General features: G+C 42.0%; 1 protein-coding gene across 4 annotated transcripts; it reads right to left on the bottom strand.

Annotated features, from left to right (window-relative positions):
- B3GNT2 (UDP-GlcNAc:betaGal beta-1,3-N-acetylglucosaminyltransferase 2) lies at nucleotides 1-23,010 on the bottom strand. 4 transcript variants are annotated; one of them, XM_065682205.1, is made up of 2 exons: nucleotides 22,450-23,010; nucleotides 1-2,429 (listed from the first exon to the last, which is right to left on the bottom strand). In XM_065682205.1, exon 2 carries the CDS (start codon nucleotides 2,418-2,420, stop codon nucleotides 1,227-1,229), a length of 1,194 nt encoding a protein of 397 aa, XP_065538277.1. In that variant the 5' UTR covers nucleotides 2,421-2,429; nucleotides 22,450-23,010; the 3' UTR covers nucleotides 1-1,226. The 4 variants fall into 4 exon arrangements, with proteins under 4 accessions (XP_065538277.1, XP_065538278.1, XP_065538281.1 ...); XM_065682206.1 differs by lacking the exon at nucleotides 22,450-23,010 and adding an exon at nucleotides 22,005-22,099; XM_065682209.1 differs by lacking the exon at nucleotides 22,450-23,010 and adding an exon at nucleotides 22,001-22,085.
- Between the last annotated feature and the right edge of the window lie 1,772 nt (nucleotides 23,011-24,782).

Below are 24,782 nucleotides of genomic sequence, written 5' to 3'. Positions count from 1 at the left end.
TATTTAAATCACGTTTTATTTTTCAAATTCAAAAATAACAATTAGCTTTATTTAACATGTTACACATCTCAGATTTAAAATATCATGCTCTATTTAAATATCCGAGTGACAACACTATACAAATAAAACATTACACAAAATATATTTAAGAAAATGTTTTGGTCTTCAATCTGAACAATAAATAGACAGGCACTTCTACACATACAAAGGAAGCAACCACTATTTAGAATAACTCTTATAAGCAAATGTGGAAATACAGAAGTTCTGAGTTTTGAGAACATGTTCAACTCTACGTGAGACATCATGCAACTTCAAAGTTTGTTTCAAAATCCCAAACTCTTAGGATCTGCACAATTCTAGATTTGCTACCGCTTTATAGGAGATCCAAACCATGCTCTCATAAGCAATGTGCAATTTCAATTACTTGCATCAAGTCAAGCTACCTGACCACATTTAGTGCCAAAACAGAAAGCAAGGACTGACCAGAGTAGCTTCAGAGTAGCTTTTCACATAAATAACATGAGCAACAAGTCAGCTTTACCTCCTGTGAGCTCAGAGCAGACCTAACTGTACCTATTGCCCAGCCCCAAACAAAATCTGTTCTTCCTGTTCCTTACATATTCAGCTCTTTTATGGGGTGTTCCCAACAGCATCATCTAATAAAAGGGTAAATCCTTCAGACGCAGGCACGCTTTGCACAAAATATCGTAAGTAAAGGAGAAAACACTGCTCCAGGGTGCAAAAAGACTGAAACCCATAAACTACAAAATCCAACAGTTGAAGTCTTGTAAGAGTGTTTCACACTTAAAACTACATCCTTCCAATTTGTGAATTTTCAATCTGACAGTGGTTTCCAAGCACCCACACACAGACACTACTCAAGGAAAAGTTATCTTCCACCATCACAGTTCACGAAAGATGCATTGTAGTAGGCAATCCCTGTTTCCAGTACAGCTAACCACTCACTGACAGCTAGTTACAGCCTTGAAGTCCTTTTTCAAATTAAGACAAATATTGAAACATAATGACCACCTGGACAGTGGAAAAGTCAGGACCAAGTCTTCAAGCCATCAAGTCAGATTTTAGTATTATTCTTATCTTCAGAAGTACTGGAAAAAGTTTTCAGAGAAAATTAAACTATTAAAACAGAGCTTCACTGGTCCACCAAGAAAGTCAGACCCAAACTGGGAAAGTTATTTGTACTTAAGACCCTTATGCACATTGCTTTAACAATTTAAGTGTGGATCTTGCAAGCGTGTCCAAATCTTGATCATTTCTTGAGGTTTTCTACTATGTACTAACATTAAGTTTGTGTAGGAACATATGTTATTTCTGTATTTCTCTTCGATATCAAACGTTTTGAAGCCTTTGTGTTTTTCTGGAGCAAGCCCAAGCTTCTGAAGGCACATTCCAGTATAAACATCATCAATAGGGTAAAGGAGTACCTGGTCAGATGCATTATTAAGTCTTAATGCCAGATCACCAGAGTACAGAAACCCACCACCTCCTGCATATGGAGGATATGACCCTTCATAAACGCTTTCTGGGATGTAGTACTTCAATTTTTTTTCTCTGTGAGGTCCAGCATCTTTGATCACATCGCCTATAAATAAGTCTTTGGCTTTGTCCTTTGTTAAGCTCTTCAAGTAATCCAGGATCTGATTGGTATTCACAAAAACATCATCATCACCCTTAAAAATAAACTGGACATCTGCACAACTGCTGCTGACCCACTTGAGAAACAGCACCTCTTTCAGAGTTAAATTGAAGAAAGTGTCTCTGTAGTTCCAGAGGAGAATGTCTTGGTGGGTTTCACTTTCAAATCTTATCATGTCTGAAAGATCAGGGAAATTATCCTCTGGTGGTGTCTGTCCAAGTAAGAAGACCCTTCTGACTGTCACATCCCCTGATTTGATTTCCTTGCCCCAGGATTCCCTAATGGCTTGCCTTCTATCAAAATGCGGTGTAAGCGACTTAATAGCCAGCAGCAAAAAAGGTTTATGTTTGCACTTGTTTGGCTGATCCATTAATAATGAATAATTTCTACATCTCAAATATAGTAGAAAGTCTTTGAATCTGTCTGGCAAGTTTGCAAAGTCACTAACCTCTGAAGCAACCCATGGGTCAGGGTCACAAGAATTGAGAACGCTCGCATTAGAAACTAAGTTCTCTTCCACAGTCATATTGGAAAGCAAGGTCAGAATAGGGTTGTAGAGCAGCTCAAGCTTCTGTTGCTGTCTGTTCCAATACGCTTTGTGAGGAGTGTATTTCCTCCAGAACTTGCTGCGTGGTATAATAACACGTCCTTTTGCATTCTTCTCTTGGCCACCGCTTTTTGAGACTTCCACAATCACGTAAATAAAAATGTTTACCATCATCAGAATTCCCAGCAGCTTTAATCTTCTGCGTCCAACACTCATTTCTCATACCTGGAAAGAGGAACAAAAGCACAACAGATTTTTAGTTTTGCTATCAAGTTCTTCATCTCAAAACCACAAACTAATTTCAGACAAAGAATGTGCAACTTAGTAGCCTAAAACCAGAGGTTACCTACCACCCCCCCACACAAAGGCAAAAACTAACCTGCCTCTCAGATTGCATCTACTAGCTGTAGGCATGCACAACAAAAAGCTGGTAAGAATGTAAAGTTGCCATTTGTTACTTAGGAATTTTACAGAACATTTTGCTGTCTCTAAGCCAGCCGGCAGTTTTTGTTCCTCATTTAAGTCTCCTTTAAACACTGGTCTGTATAGTAACTAGAATCTGAGCCCTCAGCTTGGCAAAGGCAGAGAAACATTTTTTTCCTGTTAGTAAGGTGAGCTTAAGGGTATAGAATAAATTGCTATATGATAAGGTCAGTTATTTTTAAACTAAGTTTCAAGCTTTTATACTCGCATTCTTATACCTTCCAAATACATAATAGGCAGAGCTGAATTTTAAAGCACACAATTAGTTTCTGTCCATTTCACTTGGCTGTTCCTTGGGAGAGAGGCTGACAAAAACAGGCTACTGCATTGCTGGTATTCAGATCTCTGTAGACATAAGAGAACATGAATTCCAAGAGTGTTTTCTCCTCTCTCCAACTGGAAAAGGAAGTGAATGGCCCCAGAAAGTGAAAGTGTAATAAGGAAGGAAATAGAAACTGAGAAGAAATGAAAAAAGGAGAGGTTTCCTATTCATTTAAGACCAGGAATTGTAAGCGTACCTCCCCCAGCTGTAGCAAAGGTTATTCTATAATCCATCTCTTATTTTTTACTGAGAGGAATGGATCAACCCTTCCTTCTTCCACAGCTGTCAGAAAGAAAGGTGCAAGGAGCAACATGAAAATAAGATGTTCCTCTGAAGGGGTGCTTATCTGTTTACTAGCCATGGGGTGTATCAATGTGCAAGCAACAAGCCCTTCTAAGTTGGGAAGTCAGACTAGAAAATAATTCAGAATTAATAAGAAAGTAAGATTACACTGAAGTCAGATACAGAACCCATTGCTGAAGATGCTTTCATTAGCCAGAAATATATTGGAAGACCAGAAAAACCTCATGAAAAAGCTTCACTATCACTGTTAAAAGCCCAGCTTGCCAACACTGCCTCAGAGCTCCTGAAGTCACAGAGCAACAGTAGTCAGGAAGGTACACTTGAGAAGTACACCTTGTACTTGGCTCTTCACCTTATTTCCAGTCATCACCAGACACATGAGCTAGACTGACCCTTGGTCTCTTCTGGTTTGATCAGTCTTGCTTTCTTTTACTCCTCAGCAAGTGACATGTAAAAGTTAGTATAAGAAAGTGGCCAGTAAACCATCAGTAAACTCTTTTCCCCTCATTTGACCCCTGGATTGTCATTAAATCTAGAGGGGGAGTACTCTGGAGTTTAAATAAAAAGCCACTCCTAGACGCAATGGACTACTCAGCAAAAAATCCCTGCTCTTCCTTCATCTGACATCATGCATCTGCATATTTATCTGTGCATACACTCAGGCCAGATCTATGTTATTTAACATCGAGTTCGCAGGCAGCTATAAAGTTTGCTGTTCTAACTTTCAAGCAGTTTCCTTCTATACCTCAAAACCAAAGCCATGTGTGGTCAGTGTCGTCTTTTAAGCTAAACTGAACTGTCAGAAGGCACTGGCTTGGCCACACAGAATCCACAGAAACGTATCTTCCTTTTTCAACTGCCACAGCAACTTCCACTAAAACCAGGTCATTATATACTGTTTTTCTTCCCTTCCAGTACAAGGGGACTAGCAGCTGTCCTGAGTTTTGTACTGTTCCATGCAGTTCAGCCTGTACATCAATGCTTATCTACCTCATCCTCTATAGCACTTCTCACTAGAACAAAAAGCTCCCCCTAAGTAACAGTTAGCAAACACAGGATTGTCAGGAGCCTCATTTTCCAGGATATCACAGCTTATCTGTCACATCCCCCAGCAACTAAGCTATGAGTATTCAACACTTCTAAGTCATCTGGATGCTTGACTGTTTTTAAGACAATGTGACACCATTTGCAAAGACTTTATTTCAATCACTTTACAAAATCCTTCAAATCACTAAGTCTCCTGGGTAAGCATTTCAATTCTAATCTTCTGGTTTTCACGTGTAGCCTTGCAATCCCCTGCACCAGAGGGAGGCAACTCACACAGAATGATCTCCGTTTACTGCTAGACTTGGTAGTCTTGCAAGATGACTGTGGTTCAGTCACATAAAGCACAGTAAATGCTATCAGACCCACATTTAAGTACTTCCAGTATAACTTTCAGTCTCCTTTTTCAAAAGCTATCGAATATTGGTGGTAAAATTAGTATTTCTGAGAAAACCTATGTAACACGTGACAGTCACAATATGAATAAGAGATTTACAAGACATGAACATGCCCCCCCAACTTTGCATGAAAGCATTCTTTTTGAGAATCAAAAACTGTCGACATGTGGGTTTTTATCAATCGCAATGGAGGGTGTGCTGCATTTGTAATGTTGCTATTGGGGTAGTCGGCTTTTTTGTTGGGGGGGGTATTCGGTTGTTGGGTATGTTGTTGGGTTTGTTGTTGGTTTGTTCCCCCCTCCCCCCCCCAAATAAACACACCATAAGGTCTCAAGACAAATCTCATTTCTTCATCTGCTTTGCTGACACTAATGATTGACCAAAGCACCAGCACGATGGGGATTTTGTGCATAGGGCAGCTTGATAAGGAGCAGCATTGTGGAATACAAGACAGCACTTCGCTTCCTACTTACAGCTTAGTGACAGCAATCTGGACACATCACAAGAACTTTCTTCTATTCCAGTAATACTTTCTTCTATCAGCATTAATATTACAAAAATTCCCAGCTGCCTTTTTTGAGTGCTGAGAATGGAAGATCTGTTAGGAAAGCCAAAACCAAACTAGAAGTGACTGGGTTCATGCTTAAGTCTATCCAATGCGGTTTTATACTAAGTGCTGCTGAAGAACTGAGGCGAACAGTACAAAGCAACACTCCATTTGAAAAAATTCCTGCTGCTTTAGGTGTTAAAAAAGGGGCTAGAACACTTAGCTAGCTAGCTAGCATAAAAAGCAGAACATGAGAGTAAACACTATGTATCAGTAAAGCAAATCACAATACACACAGATCCTGAAAAACAGGAATTACAGCAGAAATTTATTCCAACTTCAGCAAGGAAGGTGAAGAGTTACCTACACTCAGAGGTGATCTGACAGTTTCTCACTGCCCATTTTCAACCTCTCAGCCACATTGATGTGAAGACCATTTTAGCAATCAGTTCAAGTTTGTACAAATCATCACATTTCTGCTTATGCAACTTCCAGCTGCATGGAGTTCTGCGTCAGTATCACTGCATACATAAAGCCAGTTTGTTCAAAGCCTTTAGAAAACACCCGTGTAGCTAGGGAAAAAAAAGTTAACATTAACTATACTATGCATAAAACAAGGTTCTGCTACAGAAACTGTATTTGGAAAGTTTGATCCTGCAGAAATTGGGGGGGGGGGGGGGAGAAAGGAGGAGTTGCCCTCTTCAGCTCCCCTCCACTCTTTTACACTTCACTCAGGAAAAACGAAGGTATTGATAGAAAGGAACAGATTTATGGAGCCACAAAAGCAGCACCGAGATCAAAAGATAGATGGGAATGGCAAGCTAGTGGAACCTGGCAAGAAAAACAGCTTCACTGTGGGAGCAGGCAGCAATCAATAAAACACAATGAGCAACAACAGAAGAAAACAGGTATTACAAAGAAGCTGTGAACTACAAATAGATTCCAAATGCCTTTAAATTCAAATAATATTAATGCAAATAATGTGAAACTGTTCACAGGTGGTTTTTAAACAGTATTATTTTATGCTTTATCTCAAGAGTGAATGTATTGCAAAAGCCTGCAAGGAACCTGTTCTGAAGTCTACAATAGCTGGTCTGAAATGAGAACAACAGAATCACTCTCCTGAGCTGGAAGGGACCCACGAGGCTCAAATCCAACTCTTGACTCCACAAGGGCAACCTAAAAGTTAAAACCATATATATCCAAGAGTATTGCCCAAATGCTCCTTGAACATCGAGTATGCACACTCCATCTAGTCCCAGGAATTAATTATGCATGAGAGTCTTTTCTGAAAGAAAGAATTTACACAACAGACAGGGGCCATGATGCCCCCTGACCAGGGTTACACAGGGAGGAGGCCAAAACCAAGTGCACCACCAGCCCCTAATGTAGCGCACGTGCGACAGCAGTTTGATCTTCACACACACTGGATTTGGGATCCTGCAGAATTTGATTAGCCCTGTTGTAGCACTTGATTTTCCAAAATGACTTCACAAAGCTAGAATATGAAACGTGATGACAGTTTTAGCTTTTCAACTGATGCTACTAATATGTTACTATGCACATAAACAATCCTAAACCTCTACTGAGGTTTAGCTGTAGGCGACAAAAAGGCAAGAGGAAAAAACAGAAGTTGCAAAGAATTGGCTAAAAAAACAAAGTATATTTACAAATTCAGAAAAAGCAATCCTCCCTAGGATAGAGGCCATGGAACAGTGGATTCAGAGGGTGCACTGACTACTCTTCTACAGCAAGATATCAAAACAAACACACCTAGATTTGCAGTCACTGCATGCAGCCTACAATAAATCCAAAAAGGAACTCTAAAGAATGGAACTTGCCTCAACATCCCAATCTGAATCACCACCCTGAACAATGCAGTTTTTCTTTCCTACAGTTTTTAAGCAAGGGTTTGAGTTAAAGATGTTACCATAGATGGTAAAACCTTCAAGGTAGCAGGTGCTCTTTTGGAAATACCATCAAAACAAAGGAGGGCATCCATGAGCATGAAAGCAAGTGGCGAATTAATACTTTTTTGACAGTCAATCCTACCAATTTTAGCAATGAAGCAAAAGCCCTCTTTCCTGAAAAGTCACACCAGCTTTGTATCTAACTTATTTCATTCTGCTTATATTCAATGGAACACCCACTGAGTGTTTAAAATGCCAGAGGATTAACTGGCTGCTTACACATTAACTGAAACATCGTAAGACAAGTTCAGGAACGCCACTTTCCTAAATGAGAACTTTCTTTTACTCCAAGTTTCTATTTAGCAACCTGACTGACAAAGAACCATATATTCATACACCAAATATTGATCATATATGTTGACTTTTATTGATGTTTAGGTTCCCAATCAACAGAGCCTCTAAGATACCCAACTGTACATTGAAGCATCTTCTGCAGCACTCTACACAGTATCCATCCCAAGCTCCCACCTGCAATGCAATGAGAATATACCTATAGCATGAAATCAAAGAGCAATCCTTCAGAAGACAGCTAAAAAAGGGAAAGCAACTGTAACCTCATGTGTCTTTATACTGAAAAAAGTCATCTTCCTTGCTCACAAGTGCTGAAGCCCATGGTAAATTATGCAATCAGAATGCTGGTGGCTATTTAAAGCTTAACACCTAAAAAGATATTACTTGTTACTACGGGCAGGCTCCATCATTTTCCTTTTCAAATAAAGGGGTATATTTTGTTACCAGCACAATGTAATGCAGCACTACCCAGCAAGGATCCTCAAAAGCAGCTTCAGGTCAGCAAGTGGGTTCACACACCACAGCCCTCAACAGCGACTACAAGGGTATTAGCTTGCTTTCAAAAGGCAGTGCAGCCTGTGGTAATACAGTGACCTGTGCTGCATTCCACTGCCCAGCACCAGCACACACCACAAGCTCCTCCAGCAAGATGAACAAAACACAATATTGCTGTTTGTTACATAAAGAAGGAAAGTTTCAAGGAGCAAATGGCAAGCAAGAAGACAACAGCCACAGGTTGTGACTCTAAGTTTAAATGGTGTTTCTACACGTACCAACCATCAATTTTTTCTCTCCAAGACAAGTCCTTTGCTATTAAGACATTCTGTCTTTATTCTTTTTACTTATATTTATTGCCCTCAAATCTCAACATGAAAGCTCAAGAACAGTAGAAGCAAGCTGTGACTATCAGTAAGTAGTCTCAATAGCATATCATAGAGATTCGCAGCTAAGCAAACCACCCAAAGCAAAACTCCCTTAAACCAGTTTGAATATTTAACATTGACAATTAACAATTCCACTAGGAAAGGAATATTAGATAACACAATGTGGGCTACCTCAGGTAGTGCTCCTTCCCACACTGCATATATCTGCATAAGCATTCCTGCACTCACAAAGTGCTCCACAGCAGATGCAGCCATAGCAGCAGAACTGTACTTCAAGGCACTAAACCAAACCTAGGTACACTCATGCAACCACAGAATTAAAGAACAATGTTTAACTAGACTACCTGCCTCAGCCCTCACCTCTTGCAGATGCTCCAGGCTGTGGATCTACAAGCATCCGGACTGATCTAATCACCTGACCTCTCCTTCTGATAGAGACTTTCTCCTCCTCCCTTTCTGACTTCAAGAACTCAGGCCCAATCCCTCCCTCACACTGGCTCTGGTGCTCTGCCAGGCCTCTACAATAAATCAGTTCACATCACTAACCCAGCAGAAAACTAACAATGACCAGAGATGCACAACAGATAAGCACCACAGCAGCTACAGAGAAAGCACACAACAGAGAGTAGGGGAGCAGACATATGTCCCCTCTTCCATCAGGGATGACAACACACCAGAAACTGAGCCTTGGTTCTGGATTCATAATCCCATTCACCCTCTAATAAGAGGCTATCTAGCATCACCAACAATGACATTATACTCAGCCATGTAACACCAGACTTTGAACAGACTGCACAGATGCAAGGTAAAATGTGTAACTTCTCCACCTTCTTAAACCCTGCCAGAAGCCATGACCTTGAACTACAAATATCTGTATCTTCTACTGAAGATAGGAATTATCCTGTATTTTCCAAGTGGGCTGAACAACCTGTCTACATTATTTGATTGCCAAACCCAAGCATTAAAACTCCACTTATTCACTGGGGCTGACAAAAGATAAGATAATCCTTATTTCTTACAGGTATGACACCTACCATTCTACTGGTCCAGGGCTCAACTATCAGGAATTTGGCAAAACAAAGCCATAATTCAGGTATCCATCAGATCCTGCCACCTTTCTCTCTGCAGAGGCTAGCTATAACCGAGGCTATGGCAGACTTGGGTCTCACCACGTAACTTCATTTTGAAGCCTGATACCCCTTATAGCAGTTGTACATAGAGCACTATTTCCGGTAATGCAAGAATGCAATACATGATGGTTCTGAAGATACTATTAAACACATCACAAGCCATACATAGTCCCTCTAACCCTTGTGTGATTCACCAGTTCTTCCAATATCAGTTCTATTCAGGGGTCAAAAGATTGAGAAACACCACAGTTTTAGACTACGAAGACGTTAAGAGTCTCAGGCTGTTACAGAAAGTCTGTGCTATTTCCAGCTTTAAAGAACTTGGACACTATTTCTAGCAACACACAACCAGATCACTTTTTCCACCTCAGGACTATGCAAGTTCACTTTTACACAATAGTAATTAAGATCATAATAAGAACTGGCAAATATTGAAGAGATATCAGTATTCTGCTTCTGCAGAAGCCCATCACAGTGGCTACCAACATTTAATAATAGTCCCTCTTTTCTGTGTTTTCCAAGCACTGGAGTCTGAAACAGTGTTCCAGTTGAAGGAAAGTTAGAGAGATAACACACCACACAAAGCACCAAAAAGTGCAATGACATTCAGAGCAGCTAATGCTTAACATTAATTAATTTCATAGACCTGCTTTGAGTCAACTTCCAGCATATCATTTAGTTTTGGGAGAAATCCTACTCTTCCAATATTTTAATACTCAAAGTCACCAGCACAACTTGGACATGGAATTTCAAGATCTGAGTAAACAGCAAGACCAAGGAAGGATGTGCTTCTATTTTCTTAAAATGCAGCCCAAGGCATAAAGAACTAGTGAGTTTGAATAAAAGGCAATCTAGCTTCATATTCTGGCTTCCCACTGGTCATCTTCAGCACATTTTGCTCAAAGCACACACCAAAAGCCCCAAAAGCAAATCAACCAAAAACTACACCCAAAACCCCCAATGGCACAGTGAAGCATCTCTCTAGTAATACTCACCTGGTTCTCTGCAGTGAGCTATTAAGAGGGCCAGGAACTACATTTGGAGCATGCTTTATTACTGCTATTGTACCTAATCCCACTTTGTCCAATCCCTCTTTGAATGCATTTCGACTTTTATGAATTCCATTGGTGATTAATTTTCCACACAGCAAGAACTTGGAATTACTTGCTTTTCTACTGCCACACAAGAGGGAAACTCTTGGAAAACACATTAAAAAATGGTAGTTATTTTCTGTTTTTCTATATTTTTCGTACATTTGCCATACCAGGTATAAAACAAGCCTTTGTCCTCTGTTCCTCCTTTACCATGCCAAAAGTCCTAGTCGTTTTATTTCTGGAACTGTTTTGCACTTCTGACTAACCTTGTCTTCCCCACACACACATGCTTCTGTTAGGTCATTTTTTGATATGGCAACAACAACAAAAAAGCATTTAGCACTTAAAGCTCACAAATAAAGATTTGCGGAAACATTTTTAGAGCCATGTATCAATGGGGCTGGGTATAAGGGGCAAGGGACACAGTATACTCAGTGTTGCTAAGCTTTAAATAGATTACTTTCAAAACAACCACAAAATTTGAGAAAAAACTTTCCCACACACATCTCTGGGTATTCCCATTAGCTTAGAAAGATGCCTCATTTGAAACACCCACATATGTAACTGCTTGTCCAAGACCCTCACCGTAGGTGGATGATGCTGAGCTTTTGCCACTTAGTTTATCAGGGAAGTCATCACTGTCTTGTAACTCATTATGAAGTTGGATCTTCTCAAGTAAGTTTCCAGCACCCACAAATTTTACCACTGAAATTATCACTAGCCAACACTTGTTTTGGCTGTCAGGTAAAAAGATTAACTGGACCTGAAGCCTCAATATTCCAAATATTAAACTTAACTAATCTTGTTACTCCCAGACCATGTCCTATAATTTAATGGAATGAAGCATACACGACATGGAATCATAAACAATTTAATCAGTTTCATGCTACACCTCTTACTTTGCTTCTGTTATCCATGCCATAACTCCATTCCCAGATGGATTCTGCTCCTCTCTTCTGAGACAGAGTCATGAAAACAATTAGTAAAATCCTCATAAACTACATTAAAATAAATCTGAAATTGCCAGAGTAAAGGAGGACAGTTGCCAGTCTTCCAACAAAACAAGTATTTTTTGTGGTTATCTGCTCAATTCCATCCTTTGCCTTAAAGGTACTGCTTCATTGTTACTCACCGTTTTCCACTCCACCTAATCCTCATCCATATAACTCATCTGCTTTACAAAGGCTAAAGTTGAGCCATCAGCTCTACCACTAGTTTATCTTTTAGTTATAATCTCGAGACTGTCTTTTCAAGTCTGAAACTGGTATGGAAGTACTGAAGCCTCTTACATGAAAGCAAGCCATCTCCAAGCATGGGAGTCACCTTAGGCAGAGGGACAGAGCCCTTCACTGTGCCTCCTTTCTTGATAGCCATTTGTAGCTTTATTTCTACAGAAGGGTTTTCAAATGTGCTCTTGCTTTGAAATAATGCCTCTCGGCTTCACTGGGAGTTTTTAGAGAGTTCTACATTGCTAGGGGCAATCACAACAAAAACTTGTGCAGCAGCAGCAACACTGGAGCTACCTACAGACTTCAGGAAATAACCACACCGTTCATTCCCAATTCATTTGGCACATCATATTTGCAGTCACAGGGATAAGAACTTAGAATCAGCTTCTAAAAATACGCTGAATAAACATATGTCTGCACACAGATGGGTGAAAAACCCTGGCTTCCAACTGAGATGGTGTTAAAAAACAGGAAAGATATAAACTGTTGCAACTTCCCCACACAGAAAAATGTCTCACTCCATGTGGCATTTGATCCAGTATTCCATAGAAACTTTTTGTTTCTTTAGTGATAAATATACTTAAGACAAGCTGATCTAATGAACATGTACTATTCAATCCAATGCTAATTTACTGGCTTCGATACAAACCTGCAAGATGTTGTAATGTAGTACTGACAAGGCCCATTGTTTTAATCATCAAAAGGAGGCCTGCAAACTTGTTTTCAACAATCCGAACTTTTGCTATCAGCCAAGGAAACACTATGGTGAAAAATGAAAGAATCTATCCCTAAACACTGGCCGACTTCATCAAGCACTAAAGCAGCTCTCCCTTCTCATTCTTGTAAGAGCTACCATTTTATGAAGAAGACATTTCAAGAAGCCTATTGGGATTATGTTTCCTATGGTGGATTGAATGCATTAATTAAGGAATAGCCTCAAACAGCACATAAGGTAGAAATTAACATCACCATTGCAACTTCGTAATGTTATAAAAACACCTAATGGAGGCATTTTCTCCAAATACAATCTAGACTTGTAATTTACAGCCCAGTTTTGTGAACCACTGATACTTTAAAGTAAGGAACAGGTTTCTCCACACAGGCTGAGAGTTACCATCATCTGTAAATACAAACAAAATGGCTTAATTATGTAAGCTATACCATCTCATGTTTCCTATAATCCATAGAACACCTTCGAAACATTCTAAGCGGCTGCTTCAAAAAGAGCCTCTGCAGTTACTACATACAGAAGGAAGACATGAAGACAATGAAGTCACTATGCAACCAACATAAGCTACAATTCTGAAGTGAAATAACAAAGCAAGACTCCACTTGCAGCCTCTCAAACCTCATCCAAGTCAAAACCACAACCAAATACAGAGAACATGTTCTGACAAGGTTCTTCTATAGCATACGCCAGATTTGACCAAGCTCCACCACCAAATCTCACCAAGACTCCAAATCGTATGGATTAAGAGTCTGTCTTCACTAGCTAAGAACGCCATCCTACAACCTTGCCAGCGGATGATCAGATTATCATTGAATCCAACTCCTCTAGGTGCAATGCAGACAGACCCTGCAGCTATCTGAAAAGATCTGCGAGCACTACAAACATTTAAATTTCTCTGACTACTACTACTACCTCCAGTCAGCAAGTTTATTCTCTGCAGAGTCTTGCTTCTCAAAGCAATCAGATAACACATATTTAAAGGCATTGCTCACAGTAGTTATATTAGGATGAAACTCAAGAAGTCATCTTGTCAGAAGCTGCTACAAAAAGGTGGGGAAATTCCTACTACACTGAAGTTTGCAAAAGCATAATGAGAATCCAAAACTCCCCACCCCAACAGCTTACTTGACTGCTGTCCTGAGACTGTCCTGTCAGCTTCCGACCGCGGCATAAAGATTGAATAGTCTTTTATTTACTGCTGAATGGCAAGTTCTGAATATCAGAATCCAAAAGTCTTCAAAGTTACACTACAAGGCTTCCTGTCACCCTTTTTGACTAATTCCAGGTGCCTTGCTCCCTCTCGCTCCTTCAATGTGAAAGGGAAGTTACCAGAGAATCACCTTACACTATCTAAAATAACATCTATGAAACAAGTATTTTATTGACTTTATCTTTCTGCTCAAACACTGCAGCAACACCCACAAAGACTGCATCAAACCATCATTACAAAGTAATTGAGGAAAACGAGTTTTTTCATTTCATAAAAAAGTTTACATGAAATTCTTGCTCAACAGATGAAGAGATGCCACCAGATCTCCACTATCTCAAACTGAATACTCCCAACCCTGAATCAAACTGATGAACCTTCACAAAACCTTCAAGAGTAAAGTCATCTATTTTTTCATCCATTCTTAATTAGACAGCTACCAGTAAATCACCCCTACCTATATGTTGTTACAGATGTCCATCTCAAAAGAGCTGGGTTTAATTAAGCAGACATTTAAATATTGTGTACCTACTGAATTCAATGCAAGTTATGTCTAAATATATATACATATATGTATTTTTAACCTGTTCAAATTAAATCCTTGGATTTTCTGAAAGAATGTTCGTATCTGAATTGTTTTAAATATTTCTCTAGAGGATCAAGGTATATGCAAGAAAAGCCCTCTGGTCATTAGAAAAAAGTTATCCATAAATTCAATCCCAGGTTTAATGTATACTTCAATTTTTCTACTGGCATGTACTACTGGAGTTTAGTCATGATTTTCTAGGGATGAAAAAATGATTTCATGATTTCTAGGGATAAAAAAGCAACAGAGCTCCACATGAACACCTCGCTTACATAGGACAATTTAAACCATGGCAGTGTCTCTACATTAGTGCATTCTGCCAATATCACCATTCTAGGCTGCCATACCTGCGGCCACACTGAACAGCTATGGAAGTGTTCCTAAGTGCATGCAAAAACTCAAAACCCAATCAAACCTTGGTGGTTTTCATTTAAGAGTTAAAAGGATCTGAGTTAACAGTTTTGGGTTTGGGGGTTGTTTTTTTTTTTCCTACATTGAGCTTGTACACTAACAACTTGTCACGGTTTAAGCCCAGCCGGTAACTTGCCATAAATACTAACATTAAAGGTTAATACTTCAGAATTTGAGGGCCCACAGTAGTGAAAGTGACCTGTTTTTCCCAATCTAGTATTAAAAAAAAAACCCACAAACCAAACAAAAAACAAAAACAAAAAAACACCACCAAAGTGCATATGGTGTTCTAAGGTCAGTTCAAGCTTTAGAGTTATGACATTGAGCAATTCATTTGGAATAACTCAGAGCTGCCAACTTCTGATTTATGAACTTCAGATTTTTTACGTACCTTTGAGAAGGCTTCAGCTTGAACAAAGAATAATCAAGAGAAGAGGTTTAACTGGGTGGCAGCAGAGAAACACCTCTCAGAAGAAAATTAATTTCATTCACCACATCGATTACAAGTCAGTTGGTAGAGTTTCAGGGCGGTTTAAAAGAGTTTCAGTCATGGCTGACACATTCCTGTAATTTACTCCTTCCCTTGTAAACTGCACATTCCCATCCCACTTTGCACTGATATGACTGTGATGAGTCAGTTCAGGCAGCTAAAGAGGATGATACAGAACCTAACAAAGCAGCAATTAGTTTTCAGCCAGTTCACATCATCAGATTTGCTTGCTGCTGTGCAGCTCAAACACCAGTAACAGTGCACAAGAGAGAAGACTCACACAGCCCAGACCACAGCAGATCCCTCCCCATCTTAAGCTTTCACTTACCAGCACACTGCTACCCCAGCATGACACTACTGATGTTGTTCCCACCTTCATCCAAAGATCCCCACAGGCAGGGACAGACAAGCCTGATCCACCAGAAGCAGCTAGCCTGGCTGGCAACCTCAACCACAGCAAGACGCACCCTGGGGTTTGTATTTCTCTAGCGTTTCTTGTAATCGAGTCAGTGGGTTAGCAGTGAACCAGCATGACCCACCCACTTCCGCTACTCCTACTGTGGTCTGCTCTTTGTTAAGGGGTTCATTTAAATTTGAGTGTTATCATAATTACTAGAAAGCTAAGAAGTGGATAATGAACTGCCCTCCTGCCAGGTATTTCGTACTTTGATCAATGCTAGCTCTGGTAATAAAAAATGAGTAACACACTGCAAACCTGACTGATGCTTTCAATGAACATTTATACAATTAATGTCTGCTGGACAGACAGGAGGTCTTACTTTTGAAATAAGAAAGGATACTTAGTGTTCCCATTCAAGATGCAGATAACCATAATTTCCACAAGACAATTCATCTCCTCCTGGCATTTTTTCCAGCTTTATCTTCAGACCAATACTACTGCCTTAACCATACTCCAACCACTTTCATGTTTGCGTAGAGACCGTTATTTAGTCAACAAAGCCATTCTGTATGCACCATTCTTTAAGGTCACCAAAATTTTACTGCTACTTTGTCTTCCTACCCATGCTAAAGTCAGACATAACCCACGCTACTAAAAACCATGTTTCAAAAGCAAGGTCGGTATAACTTGCTATGTCTGATGAAGGTGCTGCCCCTGATTACCATTGGGTAATCAGTACAAAAACAGACACCAGTGCTACCATGGCAGCCAGTGGCTGGGTGACAGGATACACAGCTGAGACAGTCATCTTCCCAGCCATCTCAAATCATGTTTTCCTGCAAGTGCTATGCCATTACTCCATCAAAAGTAAATTCAAACCAAATTCATACTGCGAATATTCAGGTCTAAATTCAGAGGCAGATCCTAGAATTCTCAGTACTGAACTAAATGACTGTTAAAGAACGCAGAACCTACATTTTAAAATGCAAATACATGAAAAGTGTTAATTGGTTTTGGTTTCAAGTGTAATTAACATGTACAGGGGAAAAAAGGTTTTTAATCTTTCTGATGAATCCATTTAAAGTTCAGAAAATCACTGGAGCTGTAAGTAGGGAAGTTCATTTTCCTCCTTCAAACTTGTAAGATACAAAACCTCACTGCAGCCCATCAAGAAAATAGGTACAATTTCTCCAGCAGTTTTAGGCAGCTAAAGATTCATGTAAGTACCAGGGGGATTTTGTAAAAGATCTTTAAGCAGGTTAGGCAGCTAACTCCTGGTTTTGTTAATGGCAGATAAGCATGTAACCCAATTAGACACATCTAAATCCAAGCAGGAACTATTTCTGTACATGTTACCTTCACACCAATGCAAAGTATCCACTACATTTGAGTGATTCAAGTAATCAACTTTAAGCTGTTTTGCATGTCTCTTAATTGGTTTTATTCAAAAGCAAAACAGTAAGTTTGCAATAACATTCTCTATTCCAAAGATAGCCTTCCATTACTGTTTCCTAACATTCAAATATTACATTAAAAAATATCATTGCTCAAGTAAGATAAAACAGCACTAAATTCATGGTACAACCTGACATTCAGCCATACCACACCTTAAAACATATTAAAATAACCCCCACCCTTTCCCAGTCCATGAATTCCCATATTTGGAAAGCTCACTGTGTTACATTACATATAACCCCCAAAGACAAGCAAACATGAAGGATTCTCTCAATCCACTTGGTTGCTCAGTTCAGCTCACAACACAGCTGTACAAACAGACTGGGGGGCACTGTTGTGCTACACCACACAACAACCTGTGGGCACAGAGGCAGTCAGAAGCACTGCTTTAGCAGCTGTACCTCAAAACTGCATCAACCTACATGAAGATGCTGTAAGCAGGAAACCTAGTGCAGGCTGAATGGCAGCTGTCTGCAGAAACTGAACACCCCACATGTGCACACACACCTTGGTGGGGCACATCAGCTTCCAATACCACACTGCTGCTGTAAATAACATGCAAATATGCACACCCTCTGGTGGTCCATAAACCATCAAGAATTAATCTTTTATAGAAAAGTAATAAAACTAGTCATTCACAAAAAAAAAATAATCCAAGACTCGTTCAAGTTTGGTAGTTGATTTAAAAATGGAAGTGATTTAGTCAAGTCACTCTCAGAGTAACTCTTCTGTGAATTTAAAATAAAGCAGCTGTTAAGTTTCAGAAGTTATTTACAAAGATGATCAAAACTAGCTCCAAACTAAATATTTTTCAACTCTTGCTATTGTATTTCTCTCAAACAACAAAGCTTTCTTAACCAACTGCTGATGGAAATTGTTTCATCAATTCTCCCTTTAAAGATTTCAGCACCACACCCCTCACACTGGGATTCTTCTTATTTAAATGTTAATTGCCTCTCAGGAGACATCAACTCAATAGTTCTTTAGCACAGTTCATCACAAGACATTTTAACGATCCAGTCTTCTCACTGGGTCTTACATGATCTGGAGTTTTAGTCTTTAAAGTCCTAGAAGGCCCAATGAAATCAGTAAAAAGAATGCAAGAGAAGTACAGGATCAAGCCCAAGACACCTGTCAGTTCTTCCTATGTAAAAAGCAAAATGTGCCTGAACAGAACATACAGATTTCCCTTCCTCCCCAGCCCAACTTTAAATTGTTTATTCATTCTATACTAAAATGATGGGAAGGGCATTTTATTATATCATCATCTTCTCTTTTTTATTTTTTGCTGGGTTTTAAGCTCATAAGGATTGTGCAATGCAACTATGAAGTAGTAGCAGACTGATAACACATCTAAACATGTATCTGTGAGGTCAGAACATGGCATAACAGGGAGGTTACATCAGTAATTTTTATTAACTGCACTCAGGCACAAATCTTCCTCCAGACCATGTGAAGCACTTATCTGAACATAGCCTACAACACCCTAGGAACATCAAATACTAACCCTGTGGTTTCTCAGGCCCACAACTGTAACAACTGCACTTTCTTCCACAACTAATTGGTAACACTTTGGTTAAAAATATTTTACAACCATAAAAGATTAAAACTGAGTATACCGGAAAAAACTTTTTTTTTAAAGTTTAAATTAAAAATGCAAATACATGCCTACTTGCTTCAGAATTACTCATGTACTTCTATTGTATAGTAATAGAAAATAAAATAGACATACTAGGCAAAAAGTCCCAAACTGTTCACCTATGAAAGGGACAAAGACTTTCAAAGCTTTTCAAAGGTGATCAATCCTAATGACCTTCCAGAAGCATTAACATGAAAACTATACACATTAAAAAGGCTCATTATTTTAATCAAATACACCTTTCCCCCCATCACCCCCCCCCCCCAATATTCTGTGCTTCCTACGAAAACATACCAATCTAAATGAAAAAGATTATTATGACCTTGTTGCCACAGTAAGCATACTTTTGCCAATAGCTCCCCTCTGGCCTATCCTTGGCAGGGTTTTGAATTATACAGTTTAAAAAGTTTAAGTGTGTGACAAACCCATGAGAAACCTATCAGGCGCTACTACTTAGAGCCACATACTTCAACTGAAAGAGAAGTTAATGAGATTTTTACAACAGGAAACATAACCGAATGCAGTAAAAGAGAGATCTGAAACATCAGCCCTTGATACATTTCTGATAGCTGCTCAGTCACTTTCCATCAAAACCCACAAGTGTGACAGCATACAGAAGCAGCCCATCAAGAAACTAACTTTGTGAAGTTTCACAAACTGTCTGAAGCAAAGATTTTACAGGATAATTTGACACATTTGTCAAAAACTGAGTAATCTGCTGAAAAAGAACAAGTTACCATAGAAATTGGCTGAGGATTTTAGTTGACACTGCTCAATCTTTTTCCTCTCTAGTTAATTTGGAGAAATACAGCTATACAGATTTCAGTCAAGTGCATTTACCAGTGACAAGCCATCCCTGCTTTTTGACTGTTGTGATAATGACAATATTGGCTGTGGTAGGAGACATATGACTACGTTTTAAGTTTCAACACTATCAGCACTGACACAGACTGTCTTTTATCACCACCGTTTGTTCTTTAAGTGGCTTCCTGCAGCCAACAGGGAAAAATCACTATCAGAGCTAGTCCCACTATAAAAACAGCTGCACCAGGTGGCAGTAAGATGACAATTGCTAAATGAATGGTCTTGGCATTGACAAGTCACCATGGAGGAGTACTCCTCTGAAAGACTCTGTTCTCCACGGCGCCCGATGGGTAGGCAAGAAGATGAACACTCAAATCCTGCATTATTTTTTTCCTCCATATAAATAATGTGTAACTTATTCATGCATACAACCGCAAATATTTTTTCAGCATAGAATATAAAGCCACTTTATGCACTTCTCATTTTTCATTAAAGCCTTTCTGAGCAAGCTCTACTTTTATACTGATCTCAGCAGTATCTTCATTACCCAGATGTATTAAAACAAATTAGGAGGAGCTTAAAGGCAACAAAATTTTTGGCCATCAGTGACATTGTGTTCACTGGGAACAATCTCTAGGGAGGTCGGTGAGCTGTATCTATTATGAGACAGGGCATCATCGGATGGCTAGCTAGCACTCCCAGCCATCTAATAAACGACCTTCGAAGCAAGTGCCTTCAGCAGTGTTACCTTGCTGCTGTACTTTGTCTTCCTCACCCATTTACAGTACAATGGGAAAAGAAGCAAGCAAAAACCCAAGCAAAACCACTTCACAGGTGACAAAAATGCCAAATTCTCATTTCTGATCACTTCATGCAGTGTCTGTAGCTTTCGTATAGCTGTACAACAGTACTGCACAACATATCCGGTAGGAAGCTGCACGTTCAAAGCAAGCAGCAAAAATCAGTGTTTCCTTTAAGTCAAAGGATTTCAATTCTAACCAACAGCACTATATTTTTAAGTACAAGACAAACATTCCATACCTTAATTCATCTCCACTGCAGGTTTTTTTGGTTTTTTTTTTGTTTGTTTTAAAGAGTCTATTCTCAAGTTGCTTACTTGAAAATCAGAAATCAGACCAAATCATCAGAAATTACATCTGCTGAACGAGAAAAGCTGTTTCTCCGTTTTGTTTCCTCCACGCACTTGGTAACAATTCGGAGCTAGTTCGATTCCCCCAGTAGTTTCAACAGGCATCAGGCTGGGTCACAAAGGTGACAAGGAGTCAGAGTTGCCAGCAGCCAGTTCATCACCCGAGCAAAGGGCCGGCGGTAGCTGTACCACTCACCGGAGTGCCATCTCTCTCCTCTCCCCACCCATGCACACACCCTCCGTGACACCACGAAAATCTGCCTGACGCAAAAGCGGAACCGCAACAAGAACACGAAACCGTTTTAAGCAACTTCAGGAGATAACTAAATTCGAGGCTGTCTCTCTTTAAGACAGGGGAGGAATAATTAACCAGAAATTTCCTCACAGGAGAACGCTATAATCATGCTTCCTCAACAATTTTCAGATTATATATTTAGCATGTAATTTTATGCATACATCCTTCCACGTCCACATTAAACTCGTCTGTGCCTAAAACCACTTTGTGTCCAATATAAAAAGAAAGGGGGAAGGGAAAAGCCACCCAACCGAACCAAGTAAGCTCTTACTCCGCACAGTTAAACCTAAACATTAATGTTTAATAATCAACTCCAACAGCACTGAGCATTTTGGGAAGTCGGCCTAAAGGGTTACTCGAATAACTTTCACCATAAATTTTTGCAGGATGACTAATGAATTGCGAGCTGCAGTTTGGCCACAATCACAGCGGGTAACCTGAGGTCCCCTCCTGACGGGGTACGGCATGTCTCAGGAAGTTCAAAGGGCTAGAAACCATTATCTCGTGATACATTCAGGCCAATTCTACCAAAAAATACCATTTCCCCCCTTTCAGGTTCACCGAAGTCCGTAGCTTAGAGCCACCACCTCAGCACTGTAGCGTGACAGCAACATCCTAACGCTCAGCAGACATTAATCATTAACCGACTGGGTTAAAGCCGACTAAATTCGCTGATCCCGGGAGCTGTGCGAGCCTTCCAGCTCCTCCAACACCCCCCCCCCCCCGAAGAACACCCGACGGGCGCTACCGTGCCCGCGTTCTCCGCTGTCCCTCCCCTCCAGCCAAGGGCAGGATTGCAGCAGCACCCAGCACTGCAGCAACCCCACGTCCCAGGTTTTCTCTGGAAGCACACAAGCTCACGGTTCCAGCACCAGCTCCTCCTCCCCACGTTAAAACAAACGTATAAAAACAAATAAAAGAAGCGACGACGCACATACGGTCGTTCAACGCGGCTGAGCTGGCTTAAGTTGCACCCATGCCCACAGCCTCTGCCTTGCTCTCGACGAGTTTGTTGCAACATGTGCCGGCTGCCGATGCTCCTGTGCGCCAGGGCAGAGATTCCGCGTCCGCGCGGTTTAACCCCACCCTTCCCACCGCCTGTCGCTTCCCCCACCGGGAGAGGAAAAACACATGGAAAAAAGGGGAAAAACACTGAAAAAAGATCCCAAATAAACACACACGTCTGACTGCTTCCCCTCAGCTTGTATCTGTCAGTACACAAACAAGCTACGAGGACGAAAAATCTCACCATGTGGAAAACAAGGGTAAAAAGGTAAAAATTGAGCAGAAAATGATGGGTTCTCCCCTCTCACGCCCCGTCGCGGCGCCGACCCCGCCGGCCCGAGGAGGCAGCGCTGCCACCAAACCTCCTCACGCACGTACCTTGCCAGGCTGCCGCGGGGCTCTGCCGGGGTTCTTCCTGCCACCGCCTCCACGTCCACCATGCTTCAGTCCGGCCGCCGGCTGCCTCTTAAAGCGGTGAGGGTGTCCCCCTCCCCGGCCTGCCGCCCTACCGCGGCCCCAACACCCGGCGGGGCTCCATGCTGCGGCCGCCGCGCTCCGCCAGATCCCGCACCGGGCGTCGGCTCCGCACCTGAGGGCGCTGCCGGGGCGGCAACCGCGCAGGGTTCGTCCCCTCCCGGCCCGCCTCCCTCTCTCTTTGGGGCCGGCGGACGGAGCGGGGCTGGGAGCGAGGGGACGGCGCGCGGAGGGAGCAGGAGCACCGCGGCGGGGCGCGGAGGGAGCAGAATGGGCGCGGAGGGAGCAGAATCACCGCGGTGGGGCGCGGAGGGAGCAGGAGCACCGCGGTGTCGGGGCGGCCGCCGCCTGAGGCGCGGGCAGCGCTCACTTGTTGCCTGGTGGCACCGCCGCGCGCTACCCCGCCGCGAGCGAGCCGGGGCGCGCGCACCGCCCGCCTCCCAGCCACGCGCTGCGAGGTGGGCGGAGCCACAGAGAGGGAGCAGCCCTCCCGCTGAAGCCACGCCCCTGCCCCGCCGGCGGCGCAGCGGATTGGTGGAGCGGGGAGGTGGGCTGGGGAGGGGTGAGGTGAGGGGGGCCCTGCGCCCCTTCTGGCCGCAGTTGTGGCCGTGGCTGCCGCGCGGTTGTATGCCTGGAGGAACGGGCGGGCGGGCGGAGGCGGGGGCCATGGCACTGCCGCCTGGCCTGCCTCTGCCCCAGCAGGACGCCGTCTTCCCTCACCCCTCCCTCGGCACCGCCTCTCTCCATCCTGTCCCGCGGGCCCGCTTCCGAGCCCACGGCTGCCGCTTGTCCCCCGCTCCTGAACCCGCTGACTTGGTGACCGCCCGCAGCCCGGCCTCCCTTCCGCCATGTTTTCCCTCGACGCCTCACAGGTCGTGAGGTAAAACGCGTATGGGAGGGGAAATTCGTGTCCCCGGCATGGCCCCAGAGCAGTAGCTCGCTGCGAAGCACGCCATCGCTGTCGGCACAGGAGGGAGGAGTCACCCCGGGCCTCCCCACCAAGTGGAGGGCGCCGGGTCTGAGGGCCATTCCCGCAAGGAGGGAGCAGTGCTTGACCTGGCAGAAAGGCAGACACCAGCGCATTTATGTCTGCCAGCTTCGTTAGTGGGAGGTGAGCTGCCACCTCCGTCCCTCCCTCCTGTAATAATAAACGCATGTTTCTGAGGTAAAACCTAGGTTTACAGGCTGGTGGCCTCTAAGAGCCACAGGGGCAGCTGGTCACTTACCTTGCCTTATGACAATGTTCATTCCTTTGGGGTTTTTTCCACACAGCATCAAAGCCTTGCTAAAAACCTGACATTCCACATCACCTTTTTATAAGGTTTCTCATTTTTAAGTAAAGTAATTGAAACTGGCTCAGCTTTATGTGATGGCCTGCAAAGCTTCTGTTAGTGGGGGGAGGAGAAGGAAAGGATTGGTTTAGGCTCTCCGTGCTTCTCTTGGTAAATAAGTCTCTGAGAGCTCCAGATTTTGGAAATTTGCCCTCCAGAGCTGATACTAATCATGCCTGACTCACTCATCAGTAACTCTCTTCTTTGCCGTTTGCTTACTTGCTAAATTGATGGGACTACAAATCCTGGCGAGACACCCTTATTGAAACAAACTAGAGAAATCTCCAAGACGCGGGATGCTTACTGAAATAAAGCATACAACTGTGTGCTGTTACAGCAAGGAGTACAGTCTTCAGACTCATCAGGGCCAGATCAATAGCCACCAGCAAACAGATTTAGAGCTCCCTTGGACTGTGAACCTCACAGCTTTTTATCCTACCCAGGAAGAAAATGAACACATGCCATTTGTTTCTATTTTTAGCACCTGCATTCTCAATCCAATATAAGGAGAGGCCCAAACCAAAGCAATTATCTCAATGTCACCTGGCACAGTCACTTAAAAACTGTTTTCATTGCAGAGGGAGAGGTAAGCATGTCCCCACGACCCACAAAAATGCACGTTTATGCACTTTAATTTTACAGCACTCATTTTCCTCAAGCTTCAGTAGCTGATACATACAGCAACAAAAGCTGGTTTGGTAAACAGCACGAGTGCCCACAGTACGCGCTAAACTCTGTGTCATTACGTATTGGAGGCCCAGAGAAAACCTGTGAGTCTCCTGCTCAAAAATCTCCTTTAGGTGTCTGAAAGGAACGTCCCTATCCACAGTGCATTGGGAGGGACATTACATATTTCATTCCTCTTCAAATATTTATATATGTACTTCATGTCTGAGTAAAGCTGTC

Source organism: Lathamus discolor, chromosome 5, assembly GCF_037157495.1.
Source record: "Lathamus discolor isolate bLatDis1 chromosome 5, bLatDis1.hap1, whole genome shotgun sequence".
Lineage (NCBI taxonomy): Eukaryota > Metazoa > Chordata > Aves > Psittaciformes > Psittacidae > Lathamus > Lathamus discolor.
This window is presented reverse-complemented; position numbering and strand designations above follow the sequence as displayed.